A 24135-nucleotide genomic window follows, 5' to 3' on the forward strand; every position below is an offset into this window, starting at 1 on the left:
GCCCGCTGACCCTCCCGACCCAGCGATCGTCGCCGCCCGCTGACCCTCGCCGCCCGCTGACCCTCCCGACCCAGCGACCCTCGCCGCCCACTGACCCTCCCGACCCAGCGACCCTCGCCGCCCGCTGACCCTCCCGACCCAGCGACCCTCGCCGCCCGCTGACCCTCCCGACCCAGCGACCCTCGCCGCCCGCTGACCCTCCCGACCCAGCGACCCTCGCCGCCCGCTGACCCTCGCGACCCTCGCCGCCCGCTGACCCTCCTGACCCCGCGACCCTCGCCGCCCGTTGACACTCCCGACCCAGCGCCCCTCGCCGCCCGTTGACACTCCTGACCCAGCGACCCTCGCCGCCCGCTGACCCTCGCGACCCTCGCCGCCCACTGACCCTCCCGACCCAACGACCCTCGCCGCCCACTGACCCTCCCGACCCAGCGACCCTCGCCGTCCACTGATCCTCCCGACCCAGCGACCCTCGCCGCCCGCTGACCCTCGCCACCAGCTGACACTCGCCACCCCCCTGACCCTCCCGACGCAGCGACCCTCCCGACCCAGCGACCCTCCCGACCCAGCGACCCTCCCGACCCAGCGACCCCCCCCCGACCCAGCGACCCTCCCGACCCAGCGACCCTCGCCGCCCAGCGACCCTCGCCGCCCAGCGACCCTCGCCGCCCGCTGACCCTCCCGACCCAGCGACCCTCGCCGCCCGCTGACCCTCGTGAAGCTCGCCGCCCGCTGACCCTCCCGACCCAGCGACCCTCGCCGCCCGCTGACCCTCCTGACCCAGCGACCCTCGCCGCCCGCTGACCCTCGCCGCCCGCTGACCCTCCCGACCCAGCGACCCTCGCCGCCCGTTGACTCTCCTGACCCAGCGACCCTCGCCGCCCGCTGACCCTCGCCGCCCGCTGACCCTCCCGACCCAGCGGCCCTCGCCGCCCGCTGACCCTCCCGACCCAGCGACCCTCGCCGCCCGCTGACCCTCCCGACCCAGCGACCCTCGCCGCCCGCTGACCCTCCCGACCCAGCGACCCTCGCCGCCCGCTGACCCTCCCGACCCAGCGATCGTCGCCGCCCGCTGACCCTCGCCGCCCGCTGACCCTCCCGACCCAGCGACCCTTGCCGCCCGCTGACCCTCCCGACCCAGCGACCCTCGCCGCCCGCTGACCCTCCCGACCCAGCGACCCTCGCCGCCCGCTGACCCTCCCGACCCAGCGACCCTCGCCGCCCGCTGACCCTCCCGACCCAGCGACCCTCGCCGCCCGCTGACCCTCCCGACCCAGCGATCGTCGCCGCCCGCTGACCCTCGCCGCCCGCTGACCCTCCCGACCCAGCGACCCTCGCCGCCCACTGACCCTCCCGACCCAGCGACCCTCGCCGCCCGCTGACCCTCCCGACCCAGCGACCCTCGCCGCCCGCTGACCCTCCCGACCCAGCGACCCTCGCCGCCCGCTGACCCTCCCGACCCAGCGACCCTCGCCGCCCGCTGACCCTCGCGACCCTCGCCGCCCGCTGACCCTCCTGACCCCGCGACCCTCGCCGCCCGTTGACACTCCCGACCCAGCGCCCCTCGCCGCCCGTTGACACTCCTGACCCAGCGACCCTCGCCGCCCGCTGACCCTCGCGACCCTCGCCGCCCACTGACCCTCCCGACCCAACGACCCTCGCCGCCCACTGACCCTCCCGACCCAGCGACCCTCGCCGTCCACTGATCCTCCCGACCCAGCGACCCTCGCCGCCCGCTGACCCTCGCCACCAGCTGACACTCGCCACCCCCTGACCCTCCCGACGCAGCGACCCTCCCGACCCAGCGACCCTCCCGACCCAGCGACCTTCCCGACCCAGCGACCCCCCCCCGACCCAGCGACCCTCCCGACCCAGCGACCCTCGCCGCCCAGCGACCCTCGCCGCCCGCTGACCCTCCCGACCCAGCGACCCTCGCCGCCCGCTGACCCTCGTGAAGCTCGCCGCCCGCTGACCCTCCCGACCCAGCGACCCTCGCCGCCCGCTGACCCTCCTGACCCAGCGACCCTCGCCGCCCGCTGACCCTCGCCGCCCGCTGACCCTCCCGACCCAGCGACCCTCGCCGCCCGTTGACTCTCCTGACCCAGCGACCCTCGCCGCCCGCTGACCCTCGCCGCCCGCTGACCCTCCCGACCCAGCGGCCCTCGCCGCCCGCTGACCCTCGCCACCAGCTGACACTCGCCACCCCCTGACCCTCCCGACGCAGCGACCCTCCCGACCCAGCGACCCTCCCGACCCAGCGACCCTCACCGCCCAGCGACCCTCCCGACCCAGCGACCCTCCCGACCCAGCGACCCTCCCAACCCTGCGACCCTCGCCCCCCACTGACCCCCATGTCCCTCAATCAACATCGCCAAAAACAAATTAACTGACCATTGCCCGTGCTGCGTGCAACACTGCGACTAGGCCTGTCCACAGTGACTGCACTAACACAGGTGCTGGCTCTCTCTCAATGCAAGTTCTTTTTTCCTTTTATTCTGACTGGTTTAGGATGAGTTTCTGTGTCTCCAGGCTTCTTTAATGGGCTATGGTTGTTACCCCGTGTTCTCCCTCTCCACCTCCCCACAGGTGAATATTGGATTGACCCCAACCAGGGCTGCTCAGCCGATTCCTTCAAGGTTTACTGTAACTTCACAGCTGGTGGAGAGACCTGCATCTTCCCAGACAAGAAATCTGAAGGGGTGAGTGGAGACTGCTGGCGTCATCCTGGCAAAGCTCAGTGCTTCCTACACACCCTCTCCCATAGACACACTCCCCCCCCACACACACAGCCCACACTCACCCCCCACACTCACCCCCCACACCCTATCCCATAGACACACTCCCCCCCCACACACACAGCCCACACTTACCCCCCACACTCACCCCCCACACCCTATCCCATAGACACACTCCCCCCCCACACACACAGCCCACACTCACCCCCCACACTCACCCCCCACTCCCTCTCCCATAGACACACTCCCCCCCCCACACACACACCCCACACTCACCCCCCACACCCTCTCCCATAGACACACTCCCCCCCCACACACACACCCCACACTCACCCCCCACTCCCTCTCCCATAGACACACTCCCCCCCCCACACACACATTCCACACTCACCCCCCACACCCTCTCCCATAGACACACTCCCCCCCCCACACACACACCCCACACTCACCCCCCACTCCCTCTCCCATAGACACACTCCCCCCCCCACACACACATTCCACACTCACCCCCCACACCCTCTCCCATAGACACACTCCCCCCCCACACACACACCCCACACTCACCCCCCACTCCCTCTCCCATAGACACACTCCCCCCCACACACACACACCCCACACTCACCCCCCACACCCTATCCCATAGACACACTCCCCCCCCACACACACACCCCACACTCACCCCCCACTCCCTCTCCCATAGACACACTCCCCCCCCAAACACCCTCACCCCACACTCACCCCCCACACCCTCTCCCATAGACACACTCCCCCCCCCACACACACACACCACACTCACCCCCCACACACTCTCCCATAGACACACTCCCCCCCCCCACACACACACCCCACACTCACCCCCCACACACTCTCCCATAGACACACTCCCCCCCCCACACACACACCCCACACTCACCCCCCACTCCCTCTCCCATAGACACACTCCCCCCCCCACACACACACACCCCACACTCACCCCCCACACACTCTCCCATAGACACACTCCCCCCCCCACACACACACCCCACACACTCTCCCATAGACACACTCCCCCCCCACACACACACCCCACACTCACCCCCCACACACTCTCCCATAGACACACTCCCCCCCCCACACACACACCCCACACTCACCCCCCACACACTCTCCCATAGACACACTCCCCCCCCCACACACACACCCCACACTCACCCCCCACACCCTCTCCCATAGACACACTCCCCCCCCCACACACACACCCCACACTCACCCCCCACACACTCTCCCATAGACACACTCCCCCCCCCACACACACACCCCACACTCACCCCCCACACACTCTCCCATAGACACACTCCCCCCCCCACACACACACACCACACTCACCCCCCACACCCTCTCCCATAGACACACTCCCCCCCCACACACACACCCCACACTCACCCCCCACACCCTCTCCCATAGACACACTCCCCCCCCCACACACACACCCCACACTCACCCCCCCACACCCCTCTCCCATAGACACACTCCCCCCCCACACACACACCACACTCACCCCCCACACCCTCTCCCATAGACACACTTCCCCCCCCACACACACACCCCACACTCACCCCCCACACCCTCTCCCATAGACACACTCCCCCCCCACACACACACCCCACACTCACCCCCCACACACTCTCCCATAGACACACTCCCCCCCCCCCCCCACACACACACCCCACACTCACCCCCCACACACTCTCCCATAGACACACTCCCCCCCCCCACACACACACCCCACACTCACCCCCCACACACTCTCCCATAGACACACTCCCCCCCCCCACACACACACCCCACACTCACCCCCCACACCCTCTCCCATAGACACACTCCCCCCCCCACACACACACACCCCACACTCCCCCCCCACACACACACACCCCACACTCACCCCCACACCCTCTCCCATAGACACACTCCCCCCCCACACACACACACCCCACACTCACCCTCCGCACCCTCTCCCATAGACACACTCCCCCCACACACACACACCCCACACTCACCCTCCACACCCTCTCCCATAGACACACTCCCCCCCCCACACACACACCCCACACTCACCCCCCACACACTCTCCCATAGACACACTCCCCCCCCCACACACACACCCCACACTCACCCCCCACACCCTCTCCCATAGACACACTCCCCCCCCCCCCCACACACACACACCCCTCACTCACAATTCACAATTCAAATCGCTTTATTGGCATGATAAGTTACATCTTATGTTGCCAAAGCCTCAAAATACATTTATGGTTTAGCACATAAACGCAGTTCTATTCATACAGTGTATAAACAGGTATATCCCTGAGTGTATAAATATACATTCGCATTGTTTATATATATTCTTTTCTTAGTTTACTGGTTGTCCCTCTGTTCATGGCAAGCTGTAACATAGTGTGCCGCCAGTGTTACACAGCTTCTCTCCTCTCCCAGTAGGAATGGGAGTTTTTGGTTGTCATTCAGATTTCTGAATTCAGGGCATATTTGTGAGAATTTTTGGTAGAAATTCTCCCTGATGCCCTGATATTTTCCACAGGCTGTGAGGAAGTGCATCTCTGTCTCCACTACTCACATTTCACATTTCATTTCAAATCGCTTTATTGGCATGATAAGTTACATCTTATGTTGCCAAAGCATCAAAATACATTTATGGTTTAGCACATAAACGCAGTTCTATTCATACAGTGTATAAACAGGTATATCTCTGAGTGTATAAATATACATTCGCATTGTTTATATATATTCTTTTCTTAGTTTACTGGTTGTCCCTCTGTTCATGGCAAGCTGTAACATAGTGTGCCGCCAGTGTTATACAGCTTCTCTCCTCTCCCAGTAGGAATGGGAGTTTTTGGTTGTCATTCAGATTTCTGAAATCAGGGCATATTTGTGAGAATTTTTGGTAGAAATTCTCCCTGATGCCCTGATATTTTCCACAAGCTGTGAGGAAGTGCATCTCTGTCTCCACCACTCCCTGACTGCAGTGAGAGCATATCCTGTCCTCTCTTGGCAGCCTGGTCTGCCTGTGTCTGCCTTTTTCGATCGCTAGGCTATGTTCGCTAAGTCTGTACCTTGTCAAGGTTCTTCTCAGTTTGTTATCCTTTACCATGGTCAGGTAATCAGCTATGTTGTATTGTCTGTTTAGGGCCAAGTAGCAATTGAGTTTGCTTTGGGTTTTTGTTGACTGCAGTGAGAGCATATCCTGTCTTCTCTTGGCAGCCTGGTCTGCCTGTGTCTGCCACACACACACACCACACACTCACCCCCCACACCCTCTCCCATAGACACACTCTCCCCCACACACACACACCCCACACTCACCCCCCACACCCTCTCCCAAAGACACACTCCCCCCCCACACACACACACCCCACACTCACCCCCCACACCCTCTCCCAAAGACACACTCCCCCCCACACACACACACCCCACACTCACCCCCCACACCCTCTCCCATAGACACACTCCCCCCCCACACACACACCCCACACTCACCCCCCACACCCTCTCCCATAGACACACTCCCCCCCACACACACACACCCCACACTCACCCCCCACACCCTCTCCCATAGACACACTCCCCCCCACACACACACACCCCACACTCACCCCCCACACCCTCTCCCATAGACACACTCCCCCCCCACACACACACCACACACTCACCCCCCACACCCTCTCCCATAGACACACTCCCCCCCCACACACACACCCCACACTCACCCCCCACACCCTCTCCCATAGACACACTCCCCCCCCACACACGCACCACACACTCACCCCCCACGCACTCTCCCATAGACACACTCCCCCCCCCACACACACACACACCACACTCACCCCCCACACCCTCTCCCATAGACACACTCCCCCCCCACACACACACCACACACTCACCCCCCACGCACTCTCCCATAGACACACTCCCCCCCCCCCACACACACACACACCACACTCACCCCCCACACCCTCTCCCATAGACACACTCCCCCCCCCCACACACACACACACCACACTCACCCCCACGCACTCTCCCATAGACACACTCCCCCCCCACACACACACACACCACACTCACCCCCCACACCCTCTCCCATAGACACACCCCCCCCCACACACACACCACACACTCACCCCCCACGCACTCTCCCATAGACACACTCCCCCCCCCACACACACACACACCACACTCACCCCCCACGCACTCTCCCATAGACACACTCCCCCCCCCACACACACACACACCACACTCACCCCCCACACCCTCTCCCATAGACACACTCCCCCCCCACACACACACCACACACTCACCCCCCACGCACTCTCCCATAGACACACTCCCCCCCCATACACACACACCCCACACTCACCCCCCACACACTCTCCCATAGACACACTCCCCCCCCCACACACACACCACACACTCACCCCCCACACCCTCTCCCATAGACACACTCCCCCCCCCACACACACACACCTCACACTCACCCCCCACACACTCTCCCATAGACACACTCCCCCCCCACACACACACACCCCACACTCACCCCCCACACACTCTCCCATAGACACACTCCCCCCCCACACACACACCCCACACCCTCTCCCATAGACATACTCCCCCCCCACACACACACCCCACACTCACCCCCCACACACTCTCCCATAGACACACTCCCCCCCCACACACACACCACACACTCACCCCCCACACCCTCTCCCATAGACACACTCCCCCCCCCACACACACACACCCCACACTCACCCCCACACACTCTCCCATAGACACACTCCCCCCCCCACACACACACCCCACACTCACCCCCCACACACTCTCCCATAGACACACTCCCCCCCCACACACACACACCCCACACTCACCCCCACACACTCTCCCATAGACACACTCCTCCCCCCCCACACACACACACACCACACTCACCCCCCACACCCTCTCCCATAGACACACTCCCCCCCCACACACACACACCCCACACTCACCCCCCACACCCTCTCCCATAGACACACTCCCCCCCCCCACACACACACACACCACACTCACCCCCCACACACTCTCCCATAGACACACTCCCCCCCCACACACACACCCCACACTCACCCCCCACACACTCTCCCATAGACACACTCCCCCCCCCCCACACACACCCCACACTCACCCCCCACACACTCTCCCATAGACACACTCCCCCCCCACACACACACACCCCACACTCACCCCCCACACCCTCTCCCATAGACACACTCCCCCCCCCCACACACACCCCACACTCACCCTCCACACACTCTCCCATAGACACACTCCCCCCCCCCACACACACACCCCACACTCACACCCTCTCCCATAGACACACTCCCCCCCCACACACACACACACCCCACACTCACCCCCCACACCCTCTCCCATAGACACACTCCCCCCCCACACACACACCCCACACTCACCCCCCACACCCAATAATACAATACAAAACAATACAAATCGCTTTATTGGCATGATAAGGTACATCTTATGTTGCCAAAGCATCAAAATACATTTATGGTTGAACATACAAACGCGGCTCCACTCATACAGTGTATAAACAGGTATATCCCTGAGCCTATAAACATACAATATACTCTTGTCTTAGTTTACTGGCTGTCCCTCTGTTCATGGCAAGCTGTAACATAGTGTGCTGCCAGTGTTACACAGCTTCTCTCCTCCCCCAGTAGGAATGGGAGTTTTTGGTTGTCAGTCAGACTTCTGAATTCAGGGCATACCCGTGAGAATTTTTGGTAGAAATTCTCTCTGATGCCCTGATATTTTCCACAGGCTGTGAGGAAGTGCATCTCTGTCTCAACTACTCCCTGACTGCAGTGAGAGCATATCCTGTCTTCTCTTGGCAGCCTGGTCTGCCTGTGTCTGCCTTTTTCGATCGCTAGGCTATGTTCGCTAAGTCTGTACCTTGTCAAGGTTCTTCTCAGTTTGTTATCCTTTACCATGGTCAGGTAATCAGCTATGTTGTATTGTCTGTTTAGGGCCAAGTAGCAATTGAGTTTGCTTTGGGTTTTTGTTGTTTCTGCCCAATATGACAGATATTTTTCCTTTTGCTTAGCGACGATTGTGTTGGGTTGAATTCTTTGTGTTACCCTGTCACTGTCCTGGGACTGGTTATTGTTAGTATTGTTATTAGTTACTTTATTGAGTCCCAGGACTAGTTGACTGAGGGTATTCTTCTTTATGGTCAGCTCTTGGCATTTCAGGGCGTCGTAGTGATAGCATTGGGGGTTGCTCATTTGTAGGTGATTCCAAAATTTGGTGGCTCTTTTTTGGATAGTGATTATTAATGGGTATTGGCCTAGTTCCGCCCTGCATGCGTTGTTTACTGTTTTCCTTTGAGTCCGGAGGATACTTTTACAGAATTCCGCATGTAGGATCTCAATTGGGTGTTTGTCCCATTTTGCAAAATCTTGTTGTGTTAGTGGTCCCCAGACCTCACTGCCATAGAGTGCAATTGGTTCAATTACTGATTTGAAAATTTTGAGCCAAATGCTAATTGGGATTTCTATTTGGATTGATTTTTTGATGGCATAGAAAGCCCTTCTTGCTTTCTCTTTCAGTTCATTCACAGCCAGTTTGAAGTTTCCCGTAGAACTGATTTTTAAGCCCAAGTATGTGTAGTTAGTGGTTTGTTCAATTTTGGTTGTTCCGACTGTGAAATTTATTGTGGGTCCATGTTGTTTGGATCTTTGCTGGAACACAAGGACTTTGGTTTTTTGGGGATTTATTGTCAGGGCCCAAGTCTGGCAGTACGACTCCAGCAGGTCCAGGTTCTGCTGTAGACCCTCCTTAGTTGGTGACAGCAGAACCAGGTCGTCGGCATAGAGGAGGAATTTAACCTTGGATTCATATAGGGTGAGGCCGGGTGCTGTAGATTGTTCAAGTAGTTTTGCCAATCCATTAATGTAAATATTAAAGAGTGTCGGTGAGATTGGCGAGCCCTGCGTCACCCCCCGCCCCTGTGGGAAGTATTTTGTTTGTTTGTCTCCAATTTTAACTGCACATTTATTGTTTGTATACATTGATTTAATTACATCATATGTTTTCCCTCCTACCCCGCTTTCGATAAGTTTCAGGAATAAACCGTCATGCCAGATGGAGTCGAAAGCCTTCTGGAAATCTACAAAGCATGCGTAGATTTTGCTTTTGTTATGGTGAACGTGTTTGTCAATTAGGGTCTGTAGGGTGAAGATATGATCGGATGTTCTATAGTTTGGCAGGAATCCAATTTGGCTTTTACTCAAGACATTGTGCTCTTCAAGGAAGTTTATAAGTCTTTTGTTTATGATGCTACAGAATACCTTCCCCAGGTTACTGTTTACACAGATGCCTCGATAGTTGTTTGGGTCGATTTTGTCCCCACTTTTGTATATGGGTGTTATGAGTCCTTTGTTCCAGATGTCAGGGAAATAACCGACACTCAGAACCAAGTTGAAGAGTTTTAGGATAGCCAGTTTCAGTTTGTCGTCTGCGTGTTTAATCATCTCGTTTAGTATGCCGTCTGTCCCGCAAGCTTTTCCTGGTCGCAGGTCCTTGAGTTTTTCAAGAAGTTCTTTTTCTGTTATTATGGCGTCTAGCGGGTTTTGGTTATCTTTTATGGCCATTTCAAGCTTTTCTAGTTTTTTGCGTATTTGGTGTTGCTCTGGGCTTAGTGTGTTTTTCTGGTATAATTTTTCAAAGCGGTTTACCCATGTGTCCCCATTTTGAATGGACAAATCGTCGTGTTGTTTTTTGTGTAGTGTTTTCAAGTTGTCCCAGAAACAATTCGACTCAATGGATTCCTCCATGGAGCTGAGTGTATTCTTAATAAATTGCTCTTTTTTGGTCCTGAGTGTGTTTCTGTATTGTGTTAGCGTCTGACAATAAGTAAGGCGTAATTCCTCGTTTTCTGGATGTCTGTGTTTTTGGTTTGATAGTTTTCTAAGTTTTTTCCTCATGTTATGGCAATCATGGTCAAACCATTTTTCATAGTTTTTTGTTTTGGGTTTGTTCTTGCGAGCTTTCAAGTTTGCATTTGTTGCCAAATTATCAAAAATATTGTTTAGTTTACTAACTGCCCGGTTTACGCCTTCTTTATTGTGAGTGTATATGTTATCCAGAAAGGTGCCTAAGAGAGCTTGAGTTGATGCATTGCTAATTGTTTTCTGGTATTTTTCCGTGTCATTTTTGGCCCATCTGTACGATTTTTTGGTGTTGTACAGTTTACTGGGTTGTGTTTCTATGTTGTTTGTTTCTGTCTTTTTGAGAAACATAGTAATTTGGCTGTGATCTGACAGTGTTGTTTGTGGTTTGACTGTGAATGCTCTGAAAGAGGATGGGTCCAAGTCTGTAATCATATAGTCTACTGTGCTGCAGCCAAGAGGTGAGCAGTAGGTCGATCTTCCTAGGAGGTCTCCTATGAACCTACCATTGACAATGTACAGACCCAGGTTTCGACAGAGCTGTAGTAGCTGTTTACCGTTGGTATTTGACTGCTTGTCGCAGTTATGCCTGTATGGAAGGGAAGGGATGTCAAAGTGGTTATTCCCGAATACGTAATTGTTTCCCTGATTATTGGTGAAGTCTGGTTCTTCGCCCGTTCTTGAATTGAGGTCCCCACAGATCAACACGTTCCCCTGGGCCTGGTATTGGATAATTTCCCCCTCCATGTTGGAGAAGGTGTCCTCTTTGTAGTACGGGGAATCGATTGGAGGGATATAAAGTGCGCAAATGTAAACATCTTGGGTGTTTGAGATAATCTCCCTCTCAAGTTTGAGCCACATATGGTTTTCGCCCTTTTTTATAAATTTGATGTAATTCTTAAGTTCTGTTTTAAACCAGATCAGTATGCCTCCGGAGTCTCTGCCTTGGGTTACACTTGGTAATTTATTGGAGGGGGCCACTAGCTCAGTGTACCCTTGGGGACAACCGGTGTGTCCTTTTCCTTTATACCAAGTTTCCTGTAAAATGATAATATCTAGATCTTTAGTTTCCTCTATGAACTCTGGGGTCCTACTCTTCACTTCTCGCACTGAAGAGCATAGACCTTGGATATTCCAGGTCGAAATATATAAGGATTTCATGTTAAGTTTTATCTTTTTCTATGATAGGTTAAAGAGTGGTACGTGTTTGTCGTGTCTAAGTGTGGGGAAAAAAAAAGATCACCCCAGTTGTCTACAAAAGTTAATACAATTTGGTTACAGTTCTTTTCTATTAATTAGTCCTTGATCCATAAGGCGGAAGTAGATGCTGCTGCACATCTGCTTATTGTCTCTTAATGGATTGATTCTGTCTGAGGTATTGCGTACGTCCTGTGCATCTCTCCCTCTGTCTGGCTGGTAGCGGTCCTATTCCCCTGTGGGACAGGAGTGGTGCAGGTCTGATAATGTTGTTTTGCATGGGGATCCTCTCCGGTCTCGGTTGGTGTGGTGGTGGTCTTTGTAGTGTTCCTGATATGTACCCCGCTGATCTCTGGTTGTCGGGGGGGGGGTCCTCTTGGAGTCTGGGTATGGACCCGGTTAAAAGCGACGTCCTTCAGGGCTTTAGCAAAGATCGATATTTTTTGCCTTTGGATGTGGACGTGGTCGTAAAGACATTCCACATCGAGGGTGGGGTGTTGGGCCAGGTGTACGTTGTGGTTTGATTCGCATTCTGTTGCTATGCTGGCATTTATCTCATGAATTGTGTTGTTGTTGAAGTCTGTTCTCGGCAATATTGTGGAAACAGTGATTCTAGTGTTTGGAAATGTACTGCCACACTCTCCCATAGACACACTCCCCCCCCCCACACACACACCCCACACTCACCCCCCACACCCTCTCCCATAGACACACTCCCCCCCCCCCCACACACACACCCCACACTCACCCCCCACACACTCTCCCATAGACACACTCCCCCCCCACACACACACACCCCACACTCCCCCCCCACACACTCTCCCATAGACACACTCCCCCCCCCACACACACACCCCACACTCACCCCCCACACCCTCTCCCATAGACACACTCCCCCCCCCCACACACACACCCCACACTCACCCCCCACACACTCTCCCATAGACACACTCCCCCCCCACACACACACCCCACACTCACCCTCCACACACTCTCCCATAGACACACTCCCCCCCCCACACACACACCCCACACTCACCCCCCACACACTCTCCCATAGACACACTCCCCCCCCACACACACACACCCCACACTCCCCCCCCACACACTCTCCCATAGACACACTCCCCCCCCACACACACACCCCACACTCACCCTCCACACACTCTCCCATAGACACACTCCCCCCCCCACACACACACCCCACACTCACCCCCCACACACTCTCCCATAGACACACTCCCCCCCCACACACACACCCCACACTCACCCCCCACACCCTCTCCCATAGACACACTCCCCCCCCACACACACACCCCACACTCACCCTCCACACACTCTCCCATAGACACACTCCCCCCCCCCCACACACACCCCACACTCACCCTCCACACACTCTCCCATAGACACACTCCCCCCCCCCCCACACACACCCCACACTCACCCCCCACACCCTCTCCCATAGACACACTCCCCCCCCACACACACACCCCACACTCACCCTCCACACACTCTCCCATAGACACACTCCCCCCCCCACACACACCCCACACTCACCCTCCACACACTCTCCCATAGACACACTCCCCCCCCCACACACACCCCACACTCACCCTCCACACACTCTCCCATAGACACACTCCCCCCCCACACACACACCCCACACTCACCCTCCACACACTCTCCCATAGACACACTCCCCCCCCCACACACACCCCACACTCACCCCCCACACCCTCTCCCATAGACACACTCCCCCCCACACACACACCCCACACTCACCCTCCACACACTCTCCCATAGACACACTCCCCCCCCCACACACACCCCACACTCACCCCCCACACCCTCTCCCAAAGACACACTCACCACCCCACACACACCCCACACTCACCCTCCACACCCTCTCCCATAGACACACTCCCCCCCCCCACACACACTCCCCACACTCACCCCCCACACACTCTCCCATAGACACACTCACCCCCCCACACACACACCCCACACTCACCCTCCACACACTCTCCCATAGACACACTCACCCCCCCACACACACTCCCCACACTCACCCCCCACACACTCTCCCATAGACACACTTCCCCCCCCCCACACACACACACCCCACACTCACCCTCCACACCCTCTCCCATAGACACACTCACCCCCCCACACACACACCCCACACTCACCCTCCACACACTCTCCCATAGACACACTCACCCCCCCACACACACACCCCACACTCACCCCCCACACACTCTCCCATAGACACACTCCCCCCCCACACACACACACCCCACACTCACCCTCCACACACTCTCCCATAGACACACTCCCCCCCCACACACACACCACACTCACCCCCCACACACTCTCCCATAGACACACTCCCCCCCCCCACACACACACCCCACACTCACCCCCCACACACTCTCCCATAGACACACTCCCCCCCCACACACACACCACACTCACCCCCCACACACTCTCCCATAGACACACTCCCCCCCACACACACACACCCCACACTCCCCCCCCCACACACTCTCCCATAGACACACTCCCCCCCCCCACACACACACCCCACACTCACCCCCCACACACTCTCCCATAGACACACTCCCCCCCCCCACACACACACACCCCACACTCACCCCCCACACCCTCTCCCATAGACACACTCCCCCCCCCCACACACACACCCCACACTCACCCCCCACACCCTCTCCCATAGACACACTCCCCCCCCCCCACACACACACACCACACTCACCCCCCACACACTCTCCCATAGACACACTCCCACCCCACACACTCACCCCCCACACACTCTCCCATAGACACACTCCCCCCCCCACACACACCCCACACTCACCCCCCACACCCTCTCCCATAGACACACTCACCCCCCCACACACACCCTCACCCCCCACACACTCACCCCCCCACACACACCCTCACCCCCCACACACACCCTCACCCCCCACACACACTCACCCCCACACACACTCACCCCCCACACACACCCTCACCCCCCACACACACACCCTCACCCCCCACACACACTCACCCCCCCACACACACCCTCACACCCCCTCCACACACCCTCACCCCCCACACACACCCTCACCCCCCACACACACCCTCACCCCCCCACACACACCCTCACCCCCCCATCCACACACCCTCACCCCCCACACACACCCTCACCCCCCCACACACACCCTCACCCCCCCTCCACACACCCTCACCCCCCCACACACACCCTCACCCCCCCTCCACACACCCTCACCCCCCCACACACACCCTCACCCCCCCCACACACACACTCACCCCCCACACACACCCTCACCCCCCCTCCACACACCCTCACCCCCCCACACACACCCTCACCCCCCCACACACACACTCACCCCCCTCCACACACCCTCACCCCCCCACACACACCCTCACCCCCCCACACACACCCTCACCCCCCACACACACCCTCACCCCCCCACACACACCCTCACCCCCCCACACACACCCTCACCCCCCACACACACCCTCACCCCCCACACACACCCTCACCCCCCACGCACACCCTCACCCCCCACACACAACCTCACCACCTACACACACCCTCACCCCCCACACACACCCTCACCCTCCACACTCACCCTCACCCCCCACACACACCCTCACCCCCCACACACACCCTCACCCCCCACACACACCCTCACCCCCCACACACAACCTCACCACCTACACACACCCTCACCCCCCACACACACCCTCACCCCCCACACACACACTCACCCCCCACACACACCCTCACCCTCCACACACACCCTCATCCCCCCACACACACCCTCACCCTCCACACTCACCCTCACCCCCCACACACACCCTCACCCCCCACACACACACTCACCCCCCACACACACCCTCACCCTCCACACACACCCTCATCCCCCCACACACACCCTCACCCCCCACACACACCCTCACCCCCCACACACACCCTCACCCCCCACACACACCCTCACCCCCCACACACACCCACACCCCCCACACACACCCTCACCCTCCACACACACCCTCACCCCCCACACACACCCTCACCCCCCACACACACCCTCACCCCCCACACACACCCTCACCCCCCACACACACCCTCACCCCCCACACACACACTCACCCCCCACACACACCCTCACCCCCCCCACACACACCCTCACCCCCCACACACACCCTCACCCCCCCACACACTCACCCTCCACACACACCCTCACCCTCCACACACACCCTCACCCTCCACACACACCCTCACCCCCCACACACACCCTCACCCTCCACACACACCCTCACCCTCCACACACACCCTCACCCTCCACACACACCCTCACCCCCCACACACACCCTCACCCCCCCACACACACCCTCACCCCCTCACACACACCCTCACCCTCCACACACACCCTCACCCCCCACACACACCCTCACCCTCCACTCTCACCCTCTCCCACACACACACACATAGAAACATAGAAGATAGGAGCAGAAGTAGGCCATTCGGCCCTTCGAGCCTGCTCCGCCATTTAATGACAACATGGCTGATCATCCAAACTCAGTACCCTGTCCCTGCTTTCTCCCCATATCCCTTGATCCCTTTAGCCTTAAGAAATATATCTAACTCCTTCTTGAATATATTTAATGAATTGGCCTCCACCGCCTTCTGTGGCAGAGAATTCCACAGGTTCACCACTCTCTGGGTGAAGAAATTCCTCCTCATTTCTGTCCTAAATGGCTTACCCCTTATCCTTAGACTATGACCCCTGGTTCTGGAGTTCCCGGCCATCAGGAACATCCTTCTTGCATCTAGTCAGTCCAGACCTGTCAGAATTTTATAAGTTTCAATGAGATCCCCTCTCATTCTTCTAAACTCCAGCGAGTATAAGCCCAATCGACCCAATCTCTTCTCATACGTCATTCCTGCCGTCCCAGGTATCAGCCTGGTGAATCTTCGCTGCACTCCCTCCATGGCAAGAACATCCTTCCTCAGATAAGGTGACCAAAACTGCACACAATACTCAAGATGTGGTCTCACCAAGGCCCTGTACAATTGCAGCAAGACATCCTTGTTCCTGTACTCGAACCCTCTCGCTATGAAGGCCAACATACCATTTGCCTTCTTAACCGCCTGCTGCACCTGCATGCTTACCTTCAGCGACTGGTGCACAAGGACACCCAGGTCTCGTTGCACTTCCCCTTCTCCCAATCTATTGCCATTCAGATAATAATCTGCCTTCCTGTTTTTGCCACCAAAGTGGATAACCTCGCATTTATCCACATTATACTGCATCTGCCATGTTTCTGCCCAATCACCCAACCTGTCCAAATCATACTGGAGTTTCTCAGCATCCTCCTCACAGCACACACACCCACTCAGCTTTGTGTCGCCTGCAAACTTGGAAATATTACATCTAGTTCCCTCATCTAGATCATTAATAGATATTGTGAATAGCTGGGGTCCTAGGACCGATCCCTGCGGTACCCTACTAGTCACTGCCTGCCACTCGGGAAAAGACCCGTTTAGTCCAACTCTTTGCTTCCTGTCTGCCAACCAGTTCTCTATCCAAGTCAGTACCTTGCCCCCAATCCCATGTGCCTTAACTTTACATGCTAATCTCTTATGCGGGACCTTATCAAAAGCCTTCTGAAAGTCCAAATACACTACATCCACTGGTTCTCCCTTATCTATTCTACCAGTTACATTCTCAAAAACACAGGCTCATCCTCTCTCTGGATGACAAATGGGGAATACTGGGTCGTGAAATCTTGGGGTGGGTTGGTGGAGAGTTTCACAGGGGGTTTGGAAGTTCTGGGGTGGTGGGAAATTTTTCAGGGTCGGGTGGATAATTCTGCGACGTAGGTTGGGGAATTTGTGGGGTGGGGGAATTCTGCGAGAGTGGGGGGGAGTTCTGCGGGAGTGGGGTGAGGCATTTCGGGCGATGAGGTGAACAATGCTTGGGGAGTGAGAATTCTGGGGAGTGGGAATTCTGGGGGTCAGATTTCTGGGGATGGAAGTGAAATCTGCAAGAGCGTGTTACGAATTCGGCGGGAGCGGGTGTCGAATTCTGCAGGAGCGGGGGGAATTTTGCGGGAGTGGGGACGAGTTCTGCAGGAGGGGGGACGAATTCTGCAGGAGCAGGTGGGCTAATTCTGTGGGTGCCCATTACGAGTTCTGTGGGAGCGCGGTCGAATTCTGCGGGAGCGGGGATGGGTTCTACGGGATCGGCTGGGTGAATTCTGGGGGGATGCGGAATTCTCCGACTTGCACTGTTGGTTCGGACTATAACGTAGGCTTTGAAAGTCCATTCAGACTGTGACGCTGTGATTGTTATCTTCAGGTGAAGATGTCCTCGTGGAACAACGAGTACCCTGGCGCCTGGTTCAGTGAGTTCAAACGAGGGGCACAGGTAAGAAAGGGGAGCTGCACGGTTCGGGGGGTAGCAGGGGGGAGAACGGGACAGACACTTTCTGTACTCGGCTTGTGTCGTGCTTACTCCGCCCCACTTCAGCTGACAAACATTCCGATGTTAACTGACTCATCGCGAGCAATGGCACAGGGGGTCTGCATATCGAGTGTGTGTTCTGAGATTGTCGGTCACGTGACAGATGCACGTCCCATTTCGTATAAAATCACAAATCAACATTTTATTATATCTGTACACACACAAAGGTATTTACACATCTGTGTCTGTATATATGAGTGTGTACCTACAACAATTACTTGCATTTATATAGCACCCTTAGCATAGCAAACAAAAAGGTGCCTTCTGTTGCCTCGGCCCTATGCTCTGGAATTCCCTCCCTAAACCTCTCCGCCTCTCTACCTCGCTTTCCTACTTTAAGACACTCCTAACAACCTACCTCTTTGACCAAGCTTTTCGTCACCTGCCCTAATGTCACCTCCAGTGGCTCGGTGTCAAATTTTGTTTGCTAATCGCTCCTGTGCAGCGCCTTGGGCCGTTTTACTATGTTAAAGGTGCTATATAAATGCTTGTTGTTGTAAAACGTCCTGAGGCACTTCACAAGTGTGTAACCGGACAAAATTTGACACTGATCCACATAAGGAGAAATTAGGGCAGGTGACCAAAAGCTTGGTCAAAGAGGTAGGCTTTAAGGAGCGTCTTAAAGGAGGAGAGAAGATGAAATTAATGGCTAGGAAATGGAGTTTATGGCAGGGTACATACATGTGTATCTGTGTGTGTGCGCAGCGGAGTTCTGCCTGGTGTCCTGGGCCAATATTTATCTCTCAATCAACATCATTAAATCAGATTATCTGGTCATAAGCGCATTGCTGTTTGTGGGATCTTGCTGGGCGCAAATTGGCTGCCGCGTTTCCCACATTACAACAGTGACTCCACTTCCAAAAGTACTTCATTGCCTGTAAAGCGTTTGGGGTGGTGAAAGGTGCTGTATACTTGAGGTCATCCAAACTAGGCTACCCGTGTCCTAACTCGCACCGTCCCGATCACCCATCACCCCTGTGCTCGCTGACCTATATTGGCTCTCGGTTAAGCAACGCCTTGATTTTAAAATCATCATCCTTTTTTTCAAATCCCTGCATGGCCTCGCCCCTCCCTATCTCTGTAATCTCCTCCAGCCCCACAACCCCACAGATATCTGCGCTCCGCCAATTCTGCCCTCTTGAGCATCCCTGGTTATAATCACTCAACCTTTGGAGGCCGTGCCTTCTGTTGCCTCGGCCCTAAGCTCCGGAATTCCCTGCGTAAACCTCTCCGCCTCACTACCTCTCTTTCCTCCTTTAAGATGCTCCTTAAAACCTTCCTCTTTGTCCAAGCTTTTGGTCACCTGCCCTAACTTCTCTTTATGTGGCTCGGTGTCAAATTTTGTCTTATTAGTACGTTAACGGCGCTATATAAATACAAATTGCTGTTGTTGTTCAAAGTTCTTTCTTTCTTTCCCCCTCTCCTGCAGCTCTCCTACGTGGATTCCGACAGTAACCCCATCGGCGTTGTTCAGATGACCTTCCTGCGACTGCTGAGCGTGGCAGCACGCCAGAACTTCACGTACCACTGCCACCGCTCGGTCGCCTGGTACCACCTAGCGGCCGACAACTACCACAAGGCCATGCGCTTCCTGGGCTCCAATGACGAGGAAATGTCCTTCGACAACAACCCCTACATCAAGGCCATCGTGGATGGCTGCGCGGTCAGTCCCTGCTCTCGCCACTTCCTTAATGTTCTCCGTTTAGCTGTTAAAACGCAGTAAGCGAATGTGGAATGAATTTGGGCACATTCCGTGCTGAGTGTGAGCCCCCAGATCGAAACTGTCCTGAATTCACCAGCAAACTGACAGTGGGACAGTGTAGAGGGAGATTTACTCTGTATCTAACTCGTGCTGTACCTGTCGTGGGAGTGTTTGATGGGACAGTGTAGAGGGAGCTTTACTCTGTATCTAACCCAGGTTGTATCTGCCCTGGGAGTGTTTGATGGGATAGTGTAGAGGGAACTTTACTCTGTATCTAACCCGTGCTGTACCTGCCCTGGGAGTGTTTGATGGGACAGTGCAGAGGGAGCTTTACTCTGTATCTAACCCGTGCTTTAACTGCCCTGGGAGTGTTTGATGGGACAGTGTAGAGGGAGCTTTACTCTGTATCTAACCTGTGCTGTACCTGCCGTGGGAGTGTTTGATGGGACAGTGTGGAGGGAGCTTTATTCTGCATCTAACCCGTTCTGTACCTGCCCTGGGAGTATTTGATGGGACAGCGTAGAGGGGTGTTACTCTGTATCTAACCCGTGCTGTACCTGCACTGGGTGTGTTTGATGGGACAGTGTAGAGGGAGCTTTACTCTGTATCTAACTCGTGCTATACCTGCCCTGGGAGTGTTTGATGGGACAGTGCAGAGGGAGCTTTACTCTGTATCTAACCCAGGCTGTACCTGCCCTGGGAGTGTTTGATGGGACAGTGTAGAGGGAGCTTTAATCTGTATCTAACCCGTGCTGCACCTGCCCTGCGAGTGTTTGATAGGACAGTGTCGAGGGAGCTTTACTCTGTATCTAACCCATGCTGTCCCTGCCCTGGGAGGGTTTGATGGGACTGTGTAGAGGGAGCTTTACTCTGTAACTATCCCGTGCTGCACCTGCCCTGGGAGTGTTTGATGGAACAGTGTAGAGGGAACTTTACTCTGTATCTAACCTGTGCTGTACCTGCCCTGGGAGTGTTTGATGGGACAGTGCAGAGGGAGCTTTACTCTGTATCTAACCCGTGCTTTAACTGCCCTGGGAGTGTTTGATGGGACAGTGTAGAGGGAGCTTTACTCTGTATCTAACCCGTGCTTTCACTGATCTGGGAGTGTTTGATGGGACAGTGTAGAGGGAGTGTTACTCTGTATCTAACCCGTGCTGTTCCTGCCCTGGGAGTGTTTGATGGGACAGTGTAGAGGGAGCTTTACTCTGTATCTAACCCATGCTGTCCCTGCCCTGGGAGGGTTTGATGGGACTGTGTAGAGGGAGCTTTACTCTGTAACTATCCCGTGCTGCACCTGCCCTGGGAGTGTTTGATGGAACAGTGTAGAGGGAACTTTACTCTGTATCTAACCTGTGCTGTACCTGCCCTGGGAGTGTTTGATGGGACAGTGCAGAGGGAGCTTTACTCTGTATCTAACCCGTGCTTTAACTGCCCTGGGAGTGTTTGATGGGACAGTGTAGAGGGAGCTTTACTCTGTATCTAACCCGTGCTTTCACTGATCTGGGAGTGTTTGATGGGACAGTGTAGAGGGAGTGTTACTCTGTATCTAACCCGTGCTGTTCCTGCCCTGGGAGTGTTTGATGGGACAGTGTAGAGGGAGTGTTACTCTGTATCTAACCCGTGCTGTTCCTGCCCTGGGAGTGTTTGATGGGACAGTGTAGAGGGAGCTTTACTCTGTATCTAACCCATGCTGTCCCTGCCCTGGGAGGGTTTGATGGGACTGTGTAGAGGGAGCTTTACTCTGTAACTATCCCGTGCTGCACCTGCCCTGGGAGTGTTTGATGGAACAGTGTAGAGGGAACTTTACTCTGTATCTAACCTGTGCTGTACCTGCCCTGGGAGTGTTTGATGGGACAGTGCAGAGGGAGCTTTACTCTGTATCTAACCCGTGCTTTAACTGCCCTGGGAGTGTTTGATGGGACAGTGTAGAGGGAGCTTTACTCTGTATCTAACCCGTGCTTTCACTGATCTGGGAGTGTTTGATGGGACAGTGTAGAGGGAGTGTTACTCTGTATCTAACCCGTGCTGTTCCTGCCCTGGGAGTGTTTGATGGGACAGTGTAGAGGGAGTGTTACTCTGTATCTAACCCGTGCTGTTCCTGCCCTGGGAGTGTTTGATGGGACAGTGTAGAGGGAGCTTTACTCTGTATCTAACCCATGCTGTACCTGCCCTGGGAGTGTTTGATGGAACAGTGTAGAGGGAGCTTTACTCTGTATCTAACTCGTGCTGTACCTGCCCTGGGAGTGTTTGATGGGACAGTGTAGAGGGAGCTTTACTCTGTATCTAACCCAGGCTGTACCTGCCCTGGGAGTGTTTGATGGGACAGTGTAGAGGGAGCTTTAATCTGTATCTAACCCGTGCTGCACCTGCCCTGGGAATGTTTGATGGGACAGTGTAGAGGGAGTGTTACTCTGTATCTAACCCGTGCTGTACCTGCCCTGGGAATGTTTGATGGGACAGTGTAGAGGGAGCTTTACTCTGTATCTAACCTGTGCTGTACCTGCCCTGGGAGTGTTTGATGGGACAGTGTAGAGGGAGCTTTACTCTGTATCTAACCCGTGCTGTATCTGTCCTGGGAGGAATCGGTGAAGACCCCGAACTTCCATAGTGCATTCTGATCCCTCACAATGTGGCACATCGAGAGGGGGATGTCCTTGACCCATGGGCCAATTGGATTCCTGGGCAGTGGTTGAGGCCTTAGAGTCAGCTAGACAGGTCCCAGGTTAGAAACGGAGGAGGGAATCTGGCGATCAAACCTGAGGGAAAGAAAGGCCGGGATAACTGGAGATTAAACCTGGGGGTGAGAAAGGCCGGGATAACTGGAGATTAAACCTGGGGGTGAGAAAGGTAATAAACACGTCGAGTGCGGTTGGTGTGGGATCATCTTGCTGGGGTTGGTGTCCGATGATCTTGCTGGGGTTGGAGTGGGATGAACTTGCTGGCGTTGGTGTGGGATGATCTTGCGGGGGTTGGTGTGGGATGATCTTGCGGGGGTTGGTGTGGGATGATCTTGCTGGGGATGGAGTGAGATGATCTTGCTGCCGTTGGAGTGGGATGATCTTGCGGGGGTTGGTGTGAGATGATCTTGCTGGGGTTGGAGTGGGATGATCTTGCGGGGGTTGGTGTGGGATGATCTTGCGGGGGTTGGTGTGGGATGATCTTGCGGGGGTTGGTGTGGGATGATATTGCTGGGGTTGGAGTGGGATGATCTTGCTGGGGTTGGAGTGGGATGATCTTGCGGGGGTTGGTGTGGGATGATCTTGCGGGGGTTGGTGTGGGATGATCTTGCGGGGGTTGGTGTGGGATGATCTTGCTGGGGATGGTGTGAGATGATCTTTCAGCGGTTGGAGTGAGATGATCTTGCTGGGGTTGGTGTGGGATGATCTTGCTGGGGTTGGAGTGGGATGATCTTGCTCGGGTTGGTGTGAGATGATCTTTCAGCGGTTGGAGTGAGATGATCTTGCTGGGGTTGGAGTGAGATGATCTTGCTGGGGTTGGAGTGAGATGATCTTGCTGGGGTTGGAGTGAGATGATCTTGCTGGGGTTGGTGTGAGATGATCTTGCTGGGTTTGGAGTGGAATGATCTTGCTGGGGTTGGAGTGAGATGATCTTGCTGGGGTTGGATGAGATGATCTTGCTGGGGTTGGAATGAGATGATCTTGCTGGGGTTGGAGTGAGATGATCTTGCTGGGGTTGGAGTGGGATGATCTTGCTGGGGTTGGAGTGAGATGATCTTGCGGGGGTTGGTGTGAGATGATCTTGCTGGGGTTGGTGTGAGATGATGTTGCTGGGGTTGGTGTGAGATGATCTTGCTGGGGTTGGAGTGAGATGATCTTGCTGGGGTTGGAATGAGATGATCTTGCTGGGGTTGGAGTGAGATGATCTTGCGGGGGTTGGTGTGAGATGATCTTGCTGGGGTTGGAGTGGGATGATCTTGCTGGGGTTGG

General features: G+C 55.9%; 1 protein-coding gene across 1 annotated transcript in view; it reads left to right on the plus strand.

Annotated features, from left to right (window-relative positions):
- Window positions 1-24135, plus strand: part of LOC147095704 (uncharacterized) — a 280778-nt gene that overhangs the window by 217237 nt on the left and 39406 nt on the right. The window contains exons 59-61 of the mRNA XM_085974754.1: window positions 2587-2699; window positions 18322-18390; window positions 19916-20149. Of these exons, the coding sequence (XP_085830880.1) occupies window positions 2587-2699; window positions 18322-18390; window positions 19916-20149 (416 nt within the window). The remainder of the gene's footprint in view (window positions 1-2586; window positions 2700-18321; window positions 18391-19915; window positions 20150-24135) is intronic.

The sequence above is a fragment of the Somniosus microcephalus genome, unplaced genomic scaffold (genome assembly GCF_052327205.1).
Source record: "Somniosus microcephalus isolate GS21.2 unplaced genomic scaffold, FLI_Smic_1.0 unresolved_chr1, whole genome shotgun sequence".
NCBI lineage: Eukaryota > Metazoa > Chordata > Chondrichthyes > Squaliformes > Somniosidae > Somniosus > Somniosus microcephalus.